Source organism: Quercus robur, chromosome 9 (genome assembly GCF_932294415.1).
Source record: "Quercus robur chromosome 9, dhQueRobu3.1, whole genome shotgun sequence".
Taxonomy (NCBI): Eukaryota; Viridiplantae; Streptophyta; class Magnoliopsida; order Fagales; family Fagaceae; genus Quercus; species Quercus robur.
The window spans coordinates 22,279,173-22,298,825 of record NC_065542.1 but is presented as its reverse complement, the minus strand read 5'-3'; the positions used below and the strand labels follow the sequence as shown (position 1 = coordinate 22,298,825).

General features: G+C 35.8%; 2 protein-coding genes across 5 annotated transcripts in view; both read right to left on the bottom strand.

Moving 5' to 3' along the window:
• LOC126699596 (F-box/kelch-repeat protein At3g23880-like) overlaps positions 1-19,653 on the bottom strand; it is an 84,062-nt gene that overhangs the window by 25,919 nt on the left and 38,490 nt on the right. The window lies entirely within an intron of this gene.
• Positions 2,228-19,653, bottom strand: part of LOC126699594 (F-box/kelch-repeat protein At3g23880-like) — a 64,351-nt gene continuing 46,925 nt past the window's right edge. The window contains exons 2-3 of one of the 4 annotated variants that reach the window (XM_050397498.1): positions 4,794-5,770; positions 2,228-2,687 (exon numbers count right to left, since the gene is read on the bottom strand). In XM_050397498.1, the coding sequence (XP_050253455.1) occupies positions 4,834-5,770 (937 nt within the window). In that variant the 3' untranslated portion in view covers positions 2,228-2,687; positions 4,794-4,833. Of the gene's footprint in view, positions 2,688-4,793; positions 5,936-19,653 lie in introns of all 4 variants that reach the window. The other 3 variants (XM_050397497.1, XM_050397496.1, XM_050397509.1) reach the window with 3 other exon arrangements.

Sequence of the window (19,653 nt, the reverse complement as noted above, 5' to 3'; positions counted from 1 at the left end):
TAACCTCATTAATCTTTAATAATACCGTTCGCTCCCAAAGAATCATCGTTTTCTTTGGAGCTGCCATATATATTCAACTTATGATTGCAAATAGCTAATAGGGGGAAGGAACCATGAATCCAACTTAGTTGTTTAGTAAGTGAAACTTTTGTGTTACAAGCATAATAGTAAAATTCATAGGTAAAATGGATAGTTTTGAGAACGAGTTGAGAGATAGAGTTGCTTCATTGTTGGAAAATCAATTTATTGTGAACCAGAATGTTCCAAAGAGCCAAAATAAATGATAAGGGAAGAGCATATAAGATGCATGATCATGTTAGAATGTTGTCTGCACAAAATGAATCAGGAGAAGTCTAGAGGAAATGGATTTCTTAACTCCAAATCTTCTTGTTAAAATTTTTTTGCAACAGTGTACATTTGGAAATGGATTTCAACTTACTTGGCTTTTTATTTTTTTATTGTTTCTGAACCAGAAAACTTCACTAACAAACGAAAAATACATGTCATATAGGCAAACAGTTAGTGTTAAGATTCTTAACCCCACCAACCAGAATCTAGCTTGGTTTATTGTGAGAAACAATATGTTTAACTTTGGTACACCCTTGGGTTTGAAATGTAATTTAGAGAATGTCAATGGACCACAAGATTCTTTAACTGCAAATCTTCTTGATTTTAATTTTTTGAACTAGGAAACGTTTTTCAACTACTTGGCTTTTCTTTTCTTTTTTCTTCTTCTTCTTCTTCTTTTGTTTTATTCTTTTATTTATTTTATTTATTTTTTTCTGAACCGGAAAACTTCACTAAGAAAGAAAAAAAAAAAAAACACGTCAAGTAGGCATACAGTCATATGATATCCAAATTGGGGCTTATGGAAAATCCTATATGATGGCTAAATGTTTGAAGAACACCTGTCAAACTTAATTGTGACGCAACAATTGCAGAAAACAAAACATGCATAGTTTTTAGTATGTGATCTAGACAGAAGAAGCAGAACCTGCCTTTGTGTTAAATCCTCATTCCATCTCCCTTCTGTGTGTGTGTGTTTCGTTCTAAAATAAAAATGTTGTTCAATTGGCCATGCTCAGCACCAATAAAACATGTCTCCCGCCTAAGCTTCACCGGCCTATGGCTACAAGTATGCATTGGGATGAATTTTTTTTTTTTTTTTTTTTTTTTTAGAGAAGAGCATTGGGGTCACTTAGATACATTTATATGCTATCACATAACACTTACTTTCAGTATACTTTTTATGCAGCTGACCACAATAACAACAACAAACAGTACATGTAGAAGTCCATCCAGAAAAAAAAGTCCATGTAACATTTGCAATGTTGCAGAACTCTTTGATTCAACTTATGAAATAAGACATCCGATACTCCAATACTTAGGCAATCAGCATTTCCAATACATGGAAAGGCTGACACAAGACAAATTTGTGTATTATCTCATATATGTTGGGAACAAAGGAAGTACTGATGCTTGTTTCACGCTCAACAACTAATAGAAAAATTCTCTTCAGATTTCTAAAAAAAATACTTCCATATGTGCAAAACAGAAAGTTCTGTCTTACCCAACTAAACAAACAGTTAAATAACTTTCCTAGCAAGTACTTTCATGCAAACATTTAATTTTTGAGTGACATGCAACTAGGCTACCAAGTAATTTCATGTCAGTCCTGATCTTAAGATACTGCACTTGCAAGGTAAGTGGGTGTTCCCTACCATGTGATAATGTCAATCAGTTGGAGCTAGAGGAGGCTATTTCCCTATTATTAAACCTATGCATGGCACATCAGAACTTGGCAACATGGAAATTCACTTCCTAAATCAGTCGGTATACTTCAATTAACTAACTTGAAATGGTAAAGTTTGCTAGATTGATAAGACTTTCCAAATCAGATGAAATTCAATTGCAGCAAAAGACACTAATTGTGTGGTTCCCTTTCTAAACAGTAATTCTTCACGCTTCAATGATGTTTAAACTTGGCAACAAGCCAACAACCAACAGTGATAACTAATGTGTGATTTATCCATTTAATAGACTACTGTACACCAAGATAAAATTTTGCAGCTCTTTGCTACAACATATCCAGTTAGAATAGACAATGGACAACAGCACATCAAAATCAAGACAAGAACAATTAACACAATGAAAATGAAGGTAAAAAAAAAAAAAAAAAAAACTCCAACATGAGGAATCACATTAAAAGCAAAAGAAACCGAAGAAAAAACTAAAAACATGATACAAGCATCTTCATTTCTTTAACTTATTCGGCTTTCTGGGAGCATAGACAGTGAAGCAAAAACATATAGGTGCAATAATACCAAATATACCTGCCTGCTAGTAGGGCAGAAATTAAGCCAAACTGGTCTATTTCTCTAATTATGTCTGCTAGTGCCCTTCTTCTTGAGAAGGCTTCCAAAGTTTCCAAGCATAGGCTTCTTCTTCTAATGTTGCTACTGCTTTGATGGTGGGCTTCCACCATCATCAATGTTTTCTGTAGAAGATATCCCATTTATCTGATCAAAGTTCTTCACCTCCTTCCACTTTGAGTCCACTTCATCTTTGTTGCATTCCTGTTCTGCTTCTCTCTCCAGAAAAAAATTCTTTCTTTCAATCTTGCAGCTCTCCCACATCTGAAATTCAACTTCTACCCAGTTTTCTTCCTTTTCTTTGCTCTCATCCTCCTTCAGCAAAATATACAACAAAAACCACTTTATTATTTATTTTATTATTATTGTTTTTTGATAGGCCTATATTATATCATTATTTTATTAGTATACAACCAAGAGTTTCTAGAAAGTTAAAAGAAGTTTTATTATTTATTCTATATTAATAACCTACCATAATTTATAAATTAAAACAATAATTCTAAATTTATATAATAATACAAATTTGAATTAATATAACAAAATTTAATATATTTTACACTATTTTGAATTACTTTCAACAGGTTTCTGTTTCTTCCTTTCCTTGATTTAAGACTGATTGTGTACGACTGAGCATTGAAACATACGCAATTGTATATAACAATTATTTAAATTAATTAAACATTTATAAAATTATAACGAATATATAGCTATCCTAGCAATTATTTCAGAGAGAGAGAGAAAGAGAAAACAAAAAAAGGATTTTATTTTTGGTTCCCTACTCATAAAAAATCCCCTGGTGCTTATTTTATTTTTTTTCTTTTTCAAGTTTGAAAAAATAGTGGATAACTCAGTTATTCCAACACATATAGTCTGCCACTTAAATCTCCTTATTTCAGATCATTTGAAATGGTGCCAAAATGGCCTCCTTAAGGATCACCTTCCAACACCATGGATCAAGCCAAAAGAAAATACAAGAACCACAACCATCCTCAAACTTGATGAATTTAAAAAACCTTTAAACCCATTTTAAATATGTTTCCCTAAAAACACACCATAGGTTTCAACTTTGAGTTTCTTTCAGTCTCTTTTTTCCTTTTTCTTTTTTGGGATAAGTAAGTACTTCATTAAAAATAACATAAGTGAAACCACCCTAGTACATGGGATGATGGGAAGTGTAAATGGGGCATAGCTACAAACAAAAAATAAAAAAGGACCAATTATAGAAAAATAAGAAATAAAAACTACTACAAAGGATTAATGTAGACCTAGAGAATACAGAAACTCTAGAAGCCTTGTGAGAGAGGAGATGGAGACATTACATCCACTCGTATAAGGATTTCAACTTTTCCACACTTAACCCCTGCCCATCAAAGCAATGAGCATTCCTTTCTCTCCATAAACACCACATAGTCAGTCCTAGCCCTACCAATTTTATGGGAATAGAGGAAGCCAAGAAAATAATGTAAAATCTCCATCTCTCAATCATGGACTGATCTGGTAAAGAAAACGTCCCAATGAATAACTCCATTAGTCCAATGCATATAGTGTGCCAAATAAGTGTCCTTATTTAGGGCAATTTGAAACAGTGCCAAAAAGGCCCCCTTAAGGATGACATCCCCACACCATGGATCCAGCCAAAAGCAAATACAACAAACACAACCCACCTCAAACTTGATAAGTTTAGAAAACCTCTTACATTCATTTTTATTATGTTTCCACAAAGACACACAAAGGGCATAGCTACAAAATGAAAAACGAAAGATTTTAGCAAAATAGGAAATAAAAACTACTACAAATGATTAATGTAGACTTAGAGAATTTAACAATAACTATTTCAACTTCACCACTCTTAAATCCTACCATCAAAATAACGACGAAGACGATTCCTCTTTCTCCATAAACACCACATGAGACAGACACCAGGGGATCGCGTTCCAAGTCCCCCGCTGATTCTCCCACCAAACCTCCCCCTCAAAGAAGAAAACATTTCATGTACCATTTCTTTTTCTATTCCTGTTTGTTTGTTTGTTTGTTTTTTTTTTTTTTTTCCTCTATCTCTTTTGTCATATCTTTTTTTATTATTAAGAAAATATATAGTTAGATAGCTCTAATGAGTTCTTTTTATCACTACAGCAGAGACACACACAAGTAAACAAGGTTATTTTGGCTCATCATTTTTTTTGGTTCACTATCTGTGTAATAATCATTCACAAACACTGTCAACCATAAAAGGAAATAAATACTAATATATAACAGTTTATTTAATAAAATTTTCTTTACCTATCAAAAAAAATACTGATATATAACAGCTGCCACCATAAAAGGATCATATTAATCCAGGGCATAAATTATGGTTTCAACAATACTAACATGCCTACTGCAACCAGTAAATGCATGACAGAAGTTTCAATTCATACATACCTGTGATGACATCACTTGTTATACACATAGCACCATCTTCTCAGTAAGATACCAGATTTTCTCCATCAAGTAAAGTAAGGTTCTCCATGTAAGCAGCTATGTCAAAACGATTATCAATGTGATTACCAATGTAACTAATCTCCTTCTCGTGTAGAGTTTCAGGGTCAATTAAAAAAGACTTATCTTTGCTCTCTAATTCACTGTTAGTAGAGACCAGCTGAGACCATTTTCGAACTAGAAGTAAACCATACTTGGTGAAGCCAATGAAATTAGGATAGCTTTCAACTGGTACAACACAGAGTTTATTCCAGGAATCAAACACACCGTACTCCCTCATCAACCAAATGGAGCATAAAAGCATGCTATGTGGTGGCACACAACTTTCAAATTTGATCAAAGCCAGTTTTTCCTTGAATGACGTAAGACATTTGGAAATACAATTTCCTTCATCATCAGGCAATGGTAGCTCTTTGAATTTCTCACTATTGACATTAAATGACAAAATCATAGAAGTAAAACGACCCTCTTGCGCACCTCCTTCATCTATCATTTCTATCATCCAATGCAAATGTCCAATCACAAATGGGAATGTCAAAGTATAATTAAAGTAGTGGGCCAAAACATTGGGTCTCCAGGAGATTCCAAGTTCAATTATTTTCCATGAATCCGAACTTAATGAGTACACCTCAACCTCAGGGGGAGGCTTAGGCTTGGCAATAGTCCATGAAAACCTGACAACCTTGTAGTCATTATTCTGGGAATCATACCCAAATCCGAGTGCCACATTACTTAACTGGGTCAAGCAAGTATTAGGCAACCTCTTAAATTTTCTAATACTGGGGTTCCACAAGTATACATCTTTAGACTTTGATGTGACACAATCAGTGAAACATAATATGCCATTACAAGAACCCACTAAATTGGGATACCCAGATTCAAAAGTGAAGGGAATTCTAAACTCGGATATGGTTTCAAAGGTGCGGTCGAAAGCGAGCGTACAGATTTGACTGTGAGGAAGATGAAAATAAGCCATGGAATAAGTAGCCTTGGGCATGTGTATGACATAACCACCATCATGGTTGTTGTTGTAGCACAGCAAGTGGGTGGAGATGAAATTGGGGTTGGTGATGTAAGAGTACCAGGTTTTCCAAACGCACCTGAATCTTAGGAGGGATTTCACTGGCAGTCTTGCTAATATTTCCAACACGATTTCTTCTGGGAGATCATCACGCTTCGTCCTACGTCGGAGGATCTTCGGTGCTCCTGCTTGTTTGCTTTGGGACATTTTCTAACGGAAGAGGAAGAGACTGTGTCAGTGACTCAGAGTGACTCTGTGTCTCTCCCACTCTTTTTTATTTTTTATTTTTTTTACATTTACTTTCATTTATTAAAATGGGTAAATTTTGAAAATATAAATATATATATATATATATATATTTTTTAACATCAATTGTGGTTATTTTCCTTTACTTTTTCCCTAAGGCTCCGCTTGGGAATTCATAAAGGAATGAAATGGAATGAAATGAAATAATCATTAAAGAAATGAAATGGAATTGAATGGAATGGAAAGTAAAAATGAATGAAATGGAATGGAATGGAATGAAATTTAAAAATCGTGTTTGGATGTTATAAAATAAAGGAATGGAATGGAATGAAAAGTAAGTAACCTTGTTTGGAAGTAACATTAAAAGGAATGGAATGAAATCATTTTATAATAACATTACTATTATACCCCTCATTTTAAAAAACATAAAAAATAATTAATGAGAACTTATAATTACTTTGAAATGTTTAGAATTTAGTGGATGATGTGAAACTAGTTAGCCACAATTAGGTCTGTGTTAAATTATTGAATTACAATATAGTTTTTCAAGGTGAATAGATTGCATCATGCTAAGACCAAAGGTGATAGAACTATTAACAAATCAATTTCCTGATATAAAACTAAAATAATTCTAGTTTAAGGAAAAAAGAAAATATTATTGTAGCTAAAAAACAAGTTATGTATATTTCTATGTTGTAAAGCAATTCACGAATCACATATTTATTCTTAACAAAATAAATATTCTCTAACAATGCAAACAAATATCTTAAAAAAAAAAAAAAAAAAACTCCAGTAATGAGTCTTGCTAAAATAAAACAAAATAACATAATCCATTCCAAAACTCAGGTTGGCCAAAAAATCCCACACTTTTTTTAATTTTTAGACCTAGACATCAGTGTCAATAAGACACATTTGCGCTCATGATCTGGGCAACCAAAGAACATCTCCTTATATGTTGGATTTTCCATCAAAAATATGTAGGCCTCAGTCTTTGATATTGGATCTAAGTCTAATATGCCCAAAGCTGTGTGAACTTCTGCTCCATATGACTTTGAAAAGCATTTTGCCATAACCTCAGTCGCCCTATCAATTGCCTTTGATACATTATCAAATGATTGGGAAATTACATTCCCGATTTCATCATCTTCTGCCAGTCCTCTTTTCTTGCTTTTAGAAGACATTGCATCTTGTGATGACACTCGAGAACGTGCAACATTAATTTCTGGTGACCTCTGATCATTTTCCACTTCAAAGTTCTCCAAAGAAACTTCATTTTGAGATATCAAATTATCAATCTCATCAATAGTGGTAGATGCAGCATACCTAGCACGTTTCTCCTTTGCAATTTCAGCATGATCACCTTTTGCTCTATCTTTAGCCCAAAGTTGTGCCATCTTAGAGTAATTAGGTATAGATGTTGTCATCCACTTCCTGGCTGCAGGTTTAGACTGTTACAAACCAATACAAATGATTAAACAACAGATATAATTATGTAATATAAAATTAAACTCACAAAAAATGGTAATTTACCGCTATGAGTGGCTCCCAAACTTCTGGTTCAGTTGTCCACATATTTAAAGAATCATTCCATCCAAAGCCACTCAATCCATCTTTAAATATGTAATAACATTCATGAAAATTCTTTTTCAGTGTCTTCTGTCGATTTTTCACCTTATCCTTGTTAATCTCCATGTCAAATTTTTCAACTAACTCTTTCACTATGTCATCATATGCCTTAGAGGTAAAAGTTCCATTAACTCTACCACCTATGATCACCTGATGTAAAAAAACATCCACTAAAGCATCATCCATAACACTATTCCATTGTACTTCTTTGCTTGGATCTCCACCATTCTTCTTTGATATCTTACCCATGCTATAATTAATAGGACAAAAAACACATATAAAATATTGTGTAAATATTAATATTAATTATCAAAAGATAGAGAGCAATATCAAAATGAAAAGAGAAATTTGTATAACATTTAGATCAAAGTAATTGAAACATAGCATAGTCTTAAATGACATGACAACAATAAACCCAAAAGCTATCACATTTGGACATAGTTTTGCCACATGGCTAATGCTATAGAATCTCTTATAATATCTCCTTGCCTAGCATCCTCATCATCTTCTCTTGAAGTAGGGGTCACACGTTCACGATGAGAATGCAAAACCTCTTCATCAACTTCAGCAATAAGACTTTCATCAGGATCGACACCCATTAAATAATTATGAAGTATAATGATTTCATTTTGTGTGTCAACACAATAATTAGGCTCTGTAGTACTTGCTATGATAGGAAATCTCTTTTTAAGTACACCAAATGCTCTTTCAATAGCAGTACGCAATGATGCATGTCGCAAATTAAACAATTCTTTAGCATTTTCAGGGGGACGAACAGAGTACTCTTTTAAATGATAACGCACTCCCCTATAAGGTGCAATCAGACGACTTCTATTCATGTATCCCGCATCAACAAGATAATATTTACCTAATAAACAATAACAACCATTAATTATATACTACAAATTTTTTAATTATAAAGAATACACCCTAATACGTATTTGAATTAAATTTACCTTGTGGGATTTTCAAGTTATCGTTTCTAGTTAAAGCATTCTTTATTATTCTTGAATCAGAAGTAGTTCCTTCCCAACCTAGTAATACATATGTGAATTTTAAATCAAATGAGCATGCTGCCAACACATTTTGTGTTGTGTAACCCTTCCTACCCCGATATCTTGGTGCATCCTCATTAGACACTTTGACACGAACATGTGTTCCATCAAGTGCCCCAATACAATCCTGAGATTAACATTATATCTTAAAAATATTTACCTTAAAATATATTTGTACTAAACTACTATTAAATATAAATTATATGCATGATATATTTACCTTAAAATATGGGTTGAACCTACTACTTTGTAGTATTTCAAGTGGCACTAGGGTTCCATCAGGTTGTCGAAGGAATTGATCCTCTAACATAATTATTGATCTTAACACGTTATGAAAATGGCGACTAATGGTCTCACGGGAACGACAAAAAAAGAAGGACATTGTACGATGCGTCTGATTATGTGCTAGTATGTGAAGAAACTTGCCAACTTGCTCTTCAACTGTGGCACGCTGTGTGTCTTGAAGATCACCATCATAGCATTTTTCACTATTCCTAAGTCGAGACATTATTTCATCACGAACTTTTTGTTTTTCTATGGTTGATTGTGTAGGAATGTGGATAACACGTCTTCTTTTTAGTCGTTGCCTTTGATGGATAATGTAACACAAATAACAGCATGCAGCATGAACCAAGGCTAGTTTTCGCATAAAGTCCGAAAAAATTATGGTCTTAAGTACCTCATCATTCAAATCCATCTATGTAAAAACATAGTTATGTTATCAGTCCAACTTAAAAAATTATGGGCACATTTTCTAAAAAAATATTTACGTTATTAGTCTAACTAATTATGAATGTGTTACAACTAATTTAAAAATACAATTGTTTAACTATAAACATTAGCATTAATTAACACAAAAGACAATGACAGGAATTAAAGCACACATAATAGAGCAAAAAAATAGAGAACACCCTATTGTATTTTGACAAATTCCAAGACAAATTGCAAAAAAAAAAGTTATATATATAATATATTTATCTATATATTTTAATTTAAAAAAATTTAAGCATTTTTATTTGTCAATAAAATGCATTAAAAAAGTCACATTGTATCCTAAAATACAGTACACTGCATAATGACAGTGCACCAAGAACACCTCAAAACGTCCACCAGCACTTGAGAGTGCGCCAAAGCCCAAAAGGGCTATAGTCTTTAAGTCTTCACCACTTATATTGCATGTTTATTTTTATACGTGTGGCACTTTATTATGCTCAACACTAGAATGTGTTCGGGTTGGCTACTCTAAATCCTTTGGTTCAAGACATGTCTTTCTTTCTCAAGAGACCAAAATAAAAAAGACAAAAAGGGGATAACAAGACAAAAAGGGGATGACAAGACAAAAAGTAAATTTTCTTCTTCCATCTACAGTGATAGCAACGGCAACATAGAACTAGATGAAGCAAATTGATTTTCATTGCATGTACAAACTTATAGCTTTAAATGTTAAACCTATAGCTTTAAATGCTGGTTGCATCTACATGCTTTTATGCCTAAACTAGGGAGATTCAAACAATGGGAGCATATATATATATATATATATAGGCTTAGTTTCACATTGTACTCAGAAATACTTTGTAAAACTAGAATGGCTCTCTTCTTCTCTCCCTTAGCTTACACTTGTACCAGAACTACATTTGTAACCTATTTATGCTTCCGCCCCCAGTGCCCTCTAAACGGCACTCTCTGTTTGTAGCTTACCCCCATTTGGTATCAGAGCCATTTAAGCTCGATCGTAAGTGTTTGTAAGTTACTGTAATTATTTGATTTTCAATCAAGTTGGCCGGTGATACCGCCATAGTTATCCATTATTTTGTGGTTATAAATTACTTTGAAGTATGATATCTCTAACAAACATTATTTTGTTTTACATCTATTTTCTGATAGCACTTCCACTCCCATATGTTGCATTTTTCATCTACTACTTCATATCAGTTTGTTCATACTGTTTTTTCTTTTGGTGGTAGGCTGAGCCTCCCGTTCATTCAAACTGTTTATTATTTTGTGATTATTTGTTTAAGCTAATCCTTTGCTTCCCAGTTATCCTCTTCTTCTTGTCTTTGTTTCTTTCCCCACAATTTGTTACAGATGTGTACTAAACCAGGCCCTGTGAGAGAGATGTTATCCCATAAGTCTAGGTACAAGTCCAGTTCTGTGTGATTTTGCTATTCGGTAAGCCTGAGGTTGCCGTGAACAGAAACCGAGAAACAAGCCCGTTAGCCGTGAGCCAGGAGAGCGTTAGGCGTTTGAGGGAACGTGTAAGGGAATGTTCACATAAACAGTCAGCGGCAAGTAGTAGCAAGAGTCACAGACGGCATCCGGAAACAGCCATAAGTGGTAACAGCTCATAGGAAGGTAGTCATACACTCCCTGTTTCAGATCTAAGGATAGATCCAGAAATTGGAAGATAAAGGTAGTCTAGGTTGTAATTGATTTCTTAGGCTTTTAATCCAGAATGATAAATAGGATGTTTAGAAGGAGTGACTCTTCCACTTCCATTAGATCTAGCAGTACAAATCCTCCTGATATTCCACAAGAAGATGGAACAATCAACTCAGAGTCGTACCAGCTTTCAGATCTAGATCAGAAGTTAGGAGATTGGAATATACCCAAAGTTCCCACAACCCAGGTCTATAAGTCATCATCATGGTCCTTTAAAAAGTCTTTCAGAACGGACTACCATGTTAGGACTATAGAACAAGTCTACAGCATTAACAAGGAATATGAAACTTGTTATTTGTTGTCCCCTGCAGCCGTGAAAGCTCACAGGGAAAAAGATCATAAATTCCTCCATATAGGACTTGTCCAAGTTGGAGTAAAACCATTGATCAGAGAAGGTTTGAACAACTTGATCCTTATGGCACTTAGAGACACCCGTCTTATCAGATTTAATGACAGTCTCCTAGGCACCATAGAATCCAGTTTGAGTAATGGTCCAGTTCATTTCGACTGTTACCCAAATCTCACAGTTGCACTTGACGACCCTCACATTTTGAAGGTCCTCACTCTCAACAATAAAACCCATGGAAACCTTGTGTTACATGGCACCAGACAGATTGCTCTTATATACAGAGTGTATTATAAGTGCATGAGAACCAATATGTCCATTCAAGCATTCGATAAGAGAAAGCCAGGAGAAACTACTCTTATCCAAACCTCGGATGTTAGATCCACTGTTCAGGTACCCAAAACCCTGAAATGGTCTGAAATAACATTCCCAGCACAATGGACTTTAGATAATGAGAATTATCCCCTACAGGTTCAGAACCCTGTTAGGAACCCAGATCTAGATATCATCCAGCAGCTAGCCGATGGAACGGTTAGACTTAGCTTTGACCAGTCTAGGTTTAGGTCTCCCTTAGACTATGAGGAACCCAGATCTCCCATAGATCTACATCATAGGTCTAGATCCATTGATCTACGCCAACCCTTTAGGCAGCCGACTATCCTTTTGAAAGATAGACCTGCATCCCAGTATAGTAGTTCGTCTAGAACACGAGCTCATACCTCTAGAAGAGACTTAGGTCCGCAGTTTCAAGGTGTCAAAGACCACTCCCAGGTTAGTACCCCTTGTTACACAGCCAAACAAGACTCAGTTGCTGATCAAGAAGAAGACAGCGACAGTCAGGACAGTCTTAAACCCCCTTCACCATCAGGATCTGATTTTAAGAATCCTATTCAGCAGGAAACTGAATACGATCATCAGCTCCTAGTGTTGACCAAAGAATTCATCCCTGATATGGACATGCTTGAAAAGGAATTTAATTCTGAACTAAACAAAGTTAAAAGAGAAGCCTACCGAGCCAGCCATACCATGGAACAAAAAGTTGAAGTTTTGGAGAAATGGAAGTTGTTCATGAAAGAGGTAAAAGCAGATTATCCTTTCTTTGAATACTTTGAGAAACATTTCCAATGGCATAAAAAGAACTGTGCTATTACCAAAACCAACTGGAAAATACCACCTAAGAAGGATGCACCAAGTTCTAGCAAACCAGAATTTGTTAGGTCCAGCCATCCTCCTCAGGAGACTATACTCTTTAAGACTGGCAAGTCAGAAGTTGTTGCCTCTCCCTTCAAGTGTGCCGTAGCCCCTGAAGAAACGGTTGTCAGGAAGGTAATAGAGCAAAACAACTACACTAACCAGTGTTTAGGAGTCATAGGGAAACAGCTTGATAGGATAGAAGATTGTATTGACAACAAAGCTCTCCTTCAACCAGAAAGCTTTGGTAAACCAATCCAGATTCTAGAGAAACCTTTTGTCAAGCTCCCCACAACCAGACAAGCGAGCCTCAAACCTAAGGACCAAACAGCCTTACAAGTAGTGGCCCAAAAGCTTGAAGATCTTGTGAAGAAGGAACCTTCACCAGAACCCACTTCAACCAGTAGGGATCCTAGACTTGAATCTCGGTTAGTAACCCTACATATCCACACACCTTCTAACAGTTCTAGCAGAACCTCCTCAGATACTGAAAAGGAGATAGAACAAATAGAAGACCAATTTCGAGGATTACAGGTAAATAGGCTTTACCAAGCCAAGGTAACGCCAACCAGCCTCACCAAAAATTGGTATCCCAGACCAACACCCCCTGACCTCCAGTATGAGGAAAGGACCACCCAGTTCACAGTATCCAGTGCCAAGCTCTATGAATGGAACATAGATGGCCTCTCAGAACAAGAAATCCAAAACAAAATCCAGCACATAACCATGGTAGCGAATAATTATCTAAATGATGGTATTCCAAATACTGAGGTTGTAGAGCTCATTGTTTTAGGGTTTACTGGAAAACTGTTACTTTGGTGGAACAACTGCATGACTGCAGCTTCCAAGGAAGATATTAAGCATGCTATTCAGAAAGATGCAGATGAGAACCCCATCTTCGATGAACGCATCGGAAGAGGTGTTCCAGATGGAGTCAATACCCTGATTTATACAATCATGAAACACTTCATAGGAAAACCCAGCAATATCACATCTAGGATTTACGACCAGTTAAGTAACCTTAGATGTAAAAACCTTGGAGAATACCGGTGGTACGAAGATGTATTCACCACCCGTGTCATGTATAGAAGCGATTGTAACTCTCCATATTGGAAGGAGAAGTTCATCAATGGCTTACCCACACTGTTTGGACAGAAGGTCAAAGAAACCCTTGCAGGAACCTCAGGAGTCATAGATTATGATAACCTGACTTATGGAGACATCTCTAGCACAATCCGAAATGAAGGGATGAAAATGTGTAGAGATCTCAAAATCCAGAGTCAAGCCAACAAGAGCAAAGCCAAGTACGAAATAGGAAATTTCTGTACCCAATATGGCTTACCTTCTCTCATTCCCAAAAGGAAGTCCAAACACAGAGGCAAAGAACCCTTTGAGAAATCCCATAGGAAGAAACCTACCTCTAAATATAGGTTCAGTACCAATGATTACTATAAGAAAGGCAGATCCCAATCTAGATCCAAATCTAGGTCCCAGTCCACAGGCAAATTCACACCTAAGACATCAGGAACATGTCATCAGTGTGGAAAAAGAGGTCATTGGAAAAGAGATTGTCAAGCTAAGGCAAAAACCCTTATCAATACACTCATTAGTGACCAAGCCAACAAGGATGAGATCTTCAAACTCTTAGAACTCGACCACTTAAGTAGTGGGTCTAGTGACCAAGAGAAACACCAGTTGTTTAGGACGTCTTCTGAAACCTCTAGAGTATCTTCTAGTTCCTCTAGTGACACAGACGAAATCCTAGCCTGTCAGGATAGTTGTTGTAGAAACAAAACTGTCCATGTTCTTTCCAAGCAAGAAGAACTACTCCTCGATCTCATTGAACAGATCAAGGACCCAGAAGAAAAGGTCCAAAGACTTAGTGAGTTCCATAAAACCCTAGTCAAAGAAGCCAGTACATCAAAACCTAGGATTTAGGAACCCTTAGTCGATTTGAAAAAAATCTACAATAGGTTTACCAAATCCAAGATAGAAGTGACCACCCAAGATCTCCAGAAAGAGATTAAGGATCACAAAGCAGAAATGAGAAACCTTAGGCAAGAATTAACCATCCTTAGGGTTGATCATGGTCTCATGGATTTGAGAGTCAAAAACCTAGAATTCACTTCCCATCAAGGCAATGAGGACAGAATCTCAGTACAAAACCCTTCTGATGGTGAAATTGATGAAACAGTTAATCCTACTGCAGATATGGAACCCGAACCATCCAAGGGATCGTTCTTGCAAACCATTAGTAGCATTAACTTTCAAAAATGGCATTCCAAAGTCAGGATTGTCATAGGAAGAGATTTTGAATTAGAGGTTGTCGCCCTAATGGATTCAGGCGCTGATCTTAACTGCATTCAAGAAGGGATCATTCCCCCTAAATACTTCCAGAAAACCCAAGAACGGTTAACTTCTGCAAGTGGTGGAAAGATGCAAATTGAATTCAAAATCCCAGAAGCACAGGTCTGCCAAGACAATGCGTGTTTCAAAACCACCTTTGTTCTTGTCAAAAATATAACGGATAGGGTCATCTTAGGAAACCCGTTCATATGTCTGTTGTATCCTTTTATCACAGATAGTGAAGGAATCACTACCCATCCTTTTGGCCAACCAGTCAAGTTTAAGTTTCTTAGAAACCCTGAACCAAGCGAGATTGAGAGTCTCCAAAAAATTTCTGTTTCTAAAAATCTTAACCTCATCAATGCCAAAACTCCTTCTTATGATCCAAATCAAGCCCAAAACCTTGATCAATTTGTACCATCTCATAAAAGTATTTGTTCCATGACATTGCATGATTTTAACAAACATGTTTTTAGAAATAACCATTTTGTTAATACATGGCAGGAAGAAAAGCAAATTACTTTTCATACTAGTAAAAGGAAAATGGCATCTTTAAGCAGGAACAAGGGCAAAGCCCCTTTGCATGAAGGCGCTTCTCCTGGCCCAGAACCCAGAGAAGTAACATCCCTTCTAGATCATGTTCCGCTTCAAGTAACCTTTTCAAGTGGTAATAGAACTATCACTTTGCATGAAGTTTTATCCAGGAATTTTCAATTTATAAATGGAGTGTATACAGGACTTCCACCCTCCATCAAAATTATCCTCGAAGAGCCTATACCCAAAGCAACAATCACCTTTTCCAGAGAACCCTCAAAGCACTAGAATTGCACCTAGTTAACCTTGAGACGGAAATTGAGATTGGAAGAATTTCTATTAGTCAACTCTCTGGCAAAGAGGATGTCCATTCAATGGATAAAACGACTATCATGGGCACCAATTATGCTCGGTTAAGTCTTAAGACTCAAACCCAGCTAAGAAGTGCTGTTGCCAACTTGCCTTCTGATATACAGCAACGTATATTCCGAAGCAAGGCCATGTCTGAATCATGTGACCTATGGTTCAAACATCTACAGGTATTGGTCATTACTCATTTTCCAGTATACGATGAATCAGAAGATGCTGCCTTCATCCTATCAACCTGGGAAAAGTACTTTGGAAGCAGCCAAAGGATCTATGAAAAGAAACATCCCTTCCCCGGTCTAATAATCAACTATGAAGATTGGTCCGTTGAAGAAGATCCAAGCTGGCTTTCAAAAATTTTCGAATATGGGTTCGTCAGACTCATCAGGCTCACAAGCCATGATCAGATCAACCAATTCCCACAAATCATCCAACAGGTTGTCTCTAAAATCAAAAGTCCATTTGTCTCTATCAGATGCTGGAGTACTCTCCCCCACTGGGACAGAAACAATTGGATGGATATCCAACCTGCTCACCATCTTGTACTCATCAACGGGTACACCCATAATGGTCCTTGGTATGAAGGAGACTCTTATCTCCATGATGAAGACCCTAAAGCTCTTGCAAGTTGCTGGAATGGTTATTTCAACAATGAGATTATAGATGTCACCCATGAGTTATGGCAGAATTACCACTTTGTTGGAAATACTGGAAGAATTACAGTATTCACCACCAGGCCGTATTCTGAATCTCTCCATACAGAAAGGATTGATTACATTGAGCCCGGACAGATAGTAATGCGACAAGCAAATTATGAACCTATCCTGTTCTGCGGCATCTGTGACAAGTTTGCCAGATACCATGAGCATAACTATGATTACGATCCTCCATGGGATCCTTATGATGGTTACCCTTCTGGACATGATACAGATTAAGTTCCATACAAGCTTCTTGACGCTCCAGAACAGCCTCCAGAAGTTCAGAACTCCACTTCTGCAAAGAACCGGTTACTATTCAGAACAGTACCCGCACGCAGACAAATCACTATTCACTGCACAGTCCAGAACACTATGCAGAGTCACTATTCCAGAAAAGCAAGGGGACAAAACACTGTTCATAAACAGTGACCAGTTACTGTTCACTCTACAGTACCCCAGACAGAATCATGGAAATCACTATTTGCTTTCGGTGGAAAAGAATCTACCCCCAGTAAAGCAAATTACTCTCCGTGATTCCTGCAGTCTCTTGACCTTATCCAAAGCTCTCCTCAACTATAAAAGGGACCTTTGGACTCAGTCTTCAGCAGGCTAAATTCCAAGGCTTAATTCTTAGGAATACCTCAGAGGCTTAGTTTCACATTGTACTCAGAAATACTTTGTAAAACTAGAATGGCTCTCTTCTTCTCTCCCTTAGCTTACACTTGTACCAGAACTACATTTGTAACCTATTTATGCTTCCGCCCCCAGTGCCCTCTAAACGGCACTCTCTGTTTGTAGCTTACCCCCATTTGGTATATATATATATATATATATATATTTTCTGTGCTGTGTTTGTTGATATATACAGGTGTTCGGCAATAAGCAAATAAGCAATTTAAACTTGTTCAAACAGGTGTTCGACAAGCCACCACTACAATCTAGTCATATCACATGGTTGTTTCACGTAATTTACAAAATATGTACCCTGTTCCAGCATACTGAATACAGGGGAATGAAAGGAAAAAAAAAAAAAAAAAAAAAAGCAAAACAAAACAATTGAAACAATGAAAGCAAAACAATTGAAAAACTTTTTAATAGTAAATAAATCAATGAAATCAAAACAATTGAAAAACTCACAGTTGGGATTAGCAGTAGCATGAGAAAGGAGCAGCAAAGAGATAGCAAAAATATTGGTACGACTGGTTGTGATTAGCAGCAACGTGAGAAAGGAGCAACAAAGAGAGAGCAAAAATATTGGTACGGCTGGTTTGGTTGAGAATACATAGGGCTAAGATTCAAGGGGTAATTTAAGAATTTCAATAAAATTTTCATTAAACCTAAATCCATTCCCTCCTATTCCTCTCAATTTGGGGGGAACAAAAATTTGAGATTTTGAGGCCTTAGGAGGGAATGAGTATTCCCTCTTAACCATTCCATTCCCCTCCACCTAAACTTGTAAACAAGGGAATGGAAAGCCCATTCCCTCCATTAAAACTCCCAAGCAAGAGGGAGGGAAGAATATTCTAAAAATATTCTTTTCATTCCATTCCATTATATATTAAATATTCTTTCAGTATTAACTTTGTTGTAAAGAAAAAAAAAAAGTGAAGAAAAAGAAACAAAAGTCAAAAAATGAAAAGAAAGCAAATTTTATAATTGGTTGATATTTTTGATATTTGATCTCATCTTAAATTGCTTTCATACTTTTTGGTTACTAAAACCCAAGAGAATGGAGATTATAGTTTTTTTTTTTGAGTAAATCTTTTTTAGTTGATGTGGCTTTTATTTTCCAAGCTGCTTACATGAAATTGTTTATTATAAATTTATAATTAAGCTAACAAATAAATGTTTCACTAGCTAAACCAACATTTTTTATTTTTTTATTTGTATTTTTTTCATTAGTAGATAACAGTAATGATATCATTGAAACAAACAGTAAATACCAAATTCAGTAAAAAAAAATTTTGAGGTGAAAATGCATATGATTTTCCCCATCTAAGGGTGAGCGTACACCTTTCAACCTCATACTTTTATCTAACTTAATTTAAAATAGTAAAAAAAAAAAAAAAAATCAATAAAAACAATCTATACCAAATAGACCATTACAATTACTAGATGAAGAGTTTTATTTTTATTTTTTATAATAAGACCAAATTATTTGATATCATCAATCAATTAAGATATTGAAATAAAAGCCATTAATCCACACTTGTATTGTTTCATAGTTAATCACCACCACCAATCCCATAAAAATTGTTTTGACATCCTATGTTAATCAAGAAATCAACCATCTAATAACCAAATTAATCTTTGATAATACCATTAGCTTGCAAGAATCATGAGTTTCTTTGGAGCTACAATCTATATTCAACTTACTAAGAGCATTCTTATCAGGTGTTCTATAAATATGTCATTTTGACACACTAAAAAATTTACTTTATTATTTTAGCACATCATTTTATAATATACCCTACATCACATATTCTATTCTTTAATTTTATAAATTAAAATAATATATACAACACATTAAAATAATATTAAAAAAAAAAACCTTCAAACAGTAATATATACTACACAACTCACCACCACCACTGCCCATAGCCCACCCCTACAACCACCACAATCCACCACCACCACCACCGACAACCATAACCAAAACCCAAAATCAACCAACCAATCCACTACCACTGACCACCATAGCTAAAATCCAAAATCAACCAAACCACCAAAATCAGCCCACACCCACCGCCATAACCCACCAACCTCAACCAATTACAACCCATGAAACTCAACCCACATCCACCACCAAAAAAAAAACCAAGGCAATGACCAAAAAACCACCACAAATACCACAATAAAAAGTGGCCGATTGAGAAATCTGAAGGTGGGAAGTCAACAACGTGGAATGGTGGAAAACATGGGAGGTGGACGACGC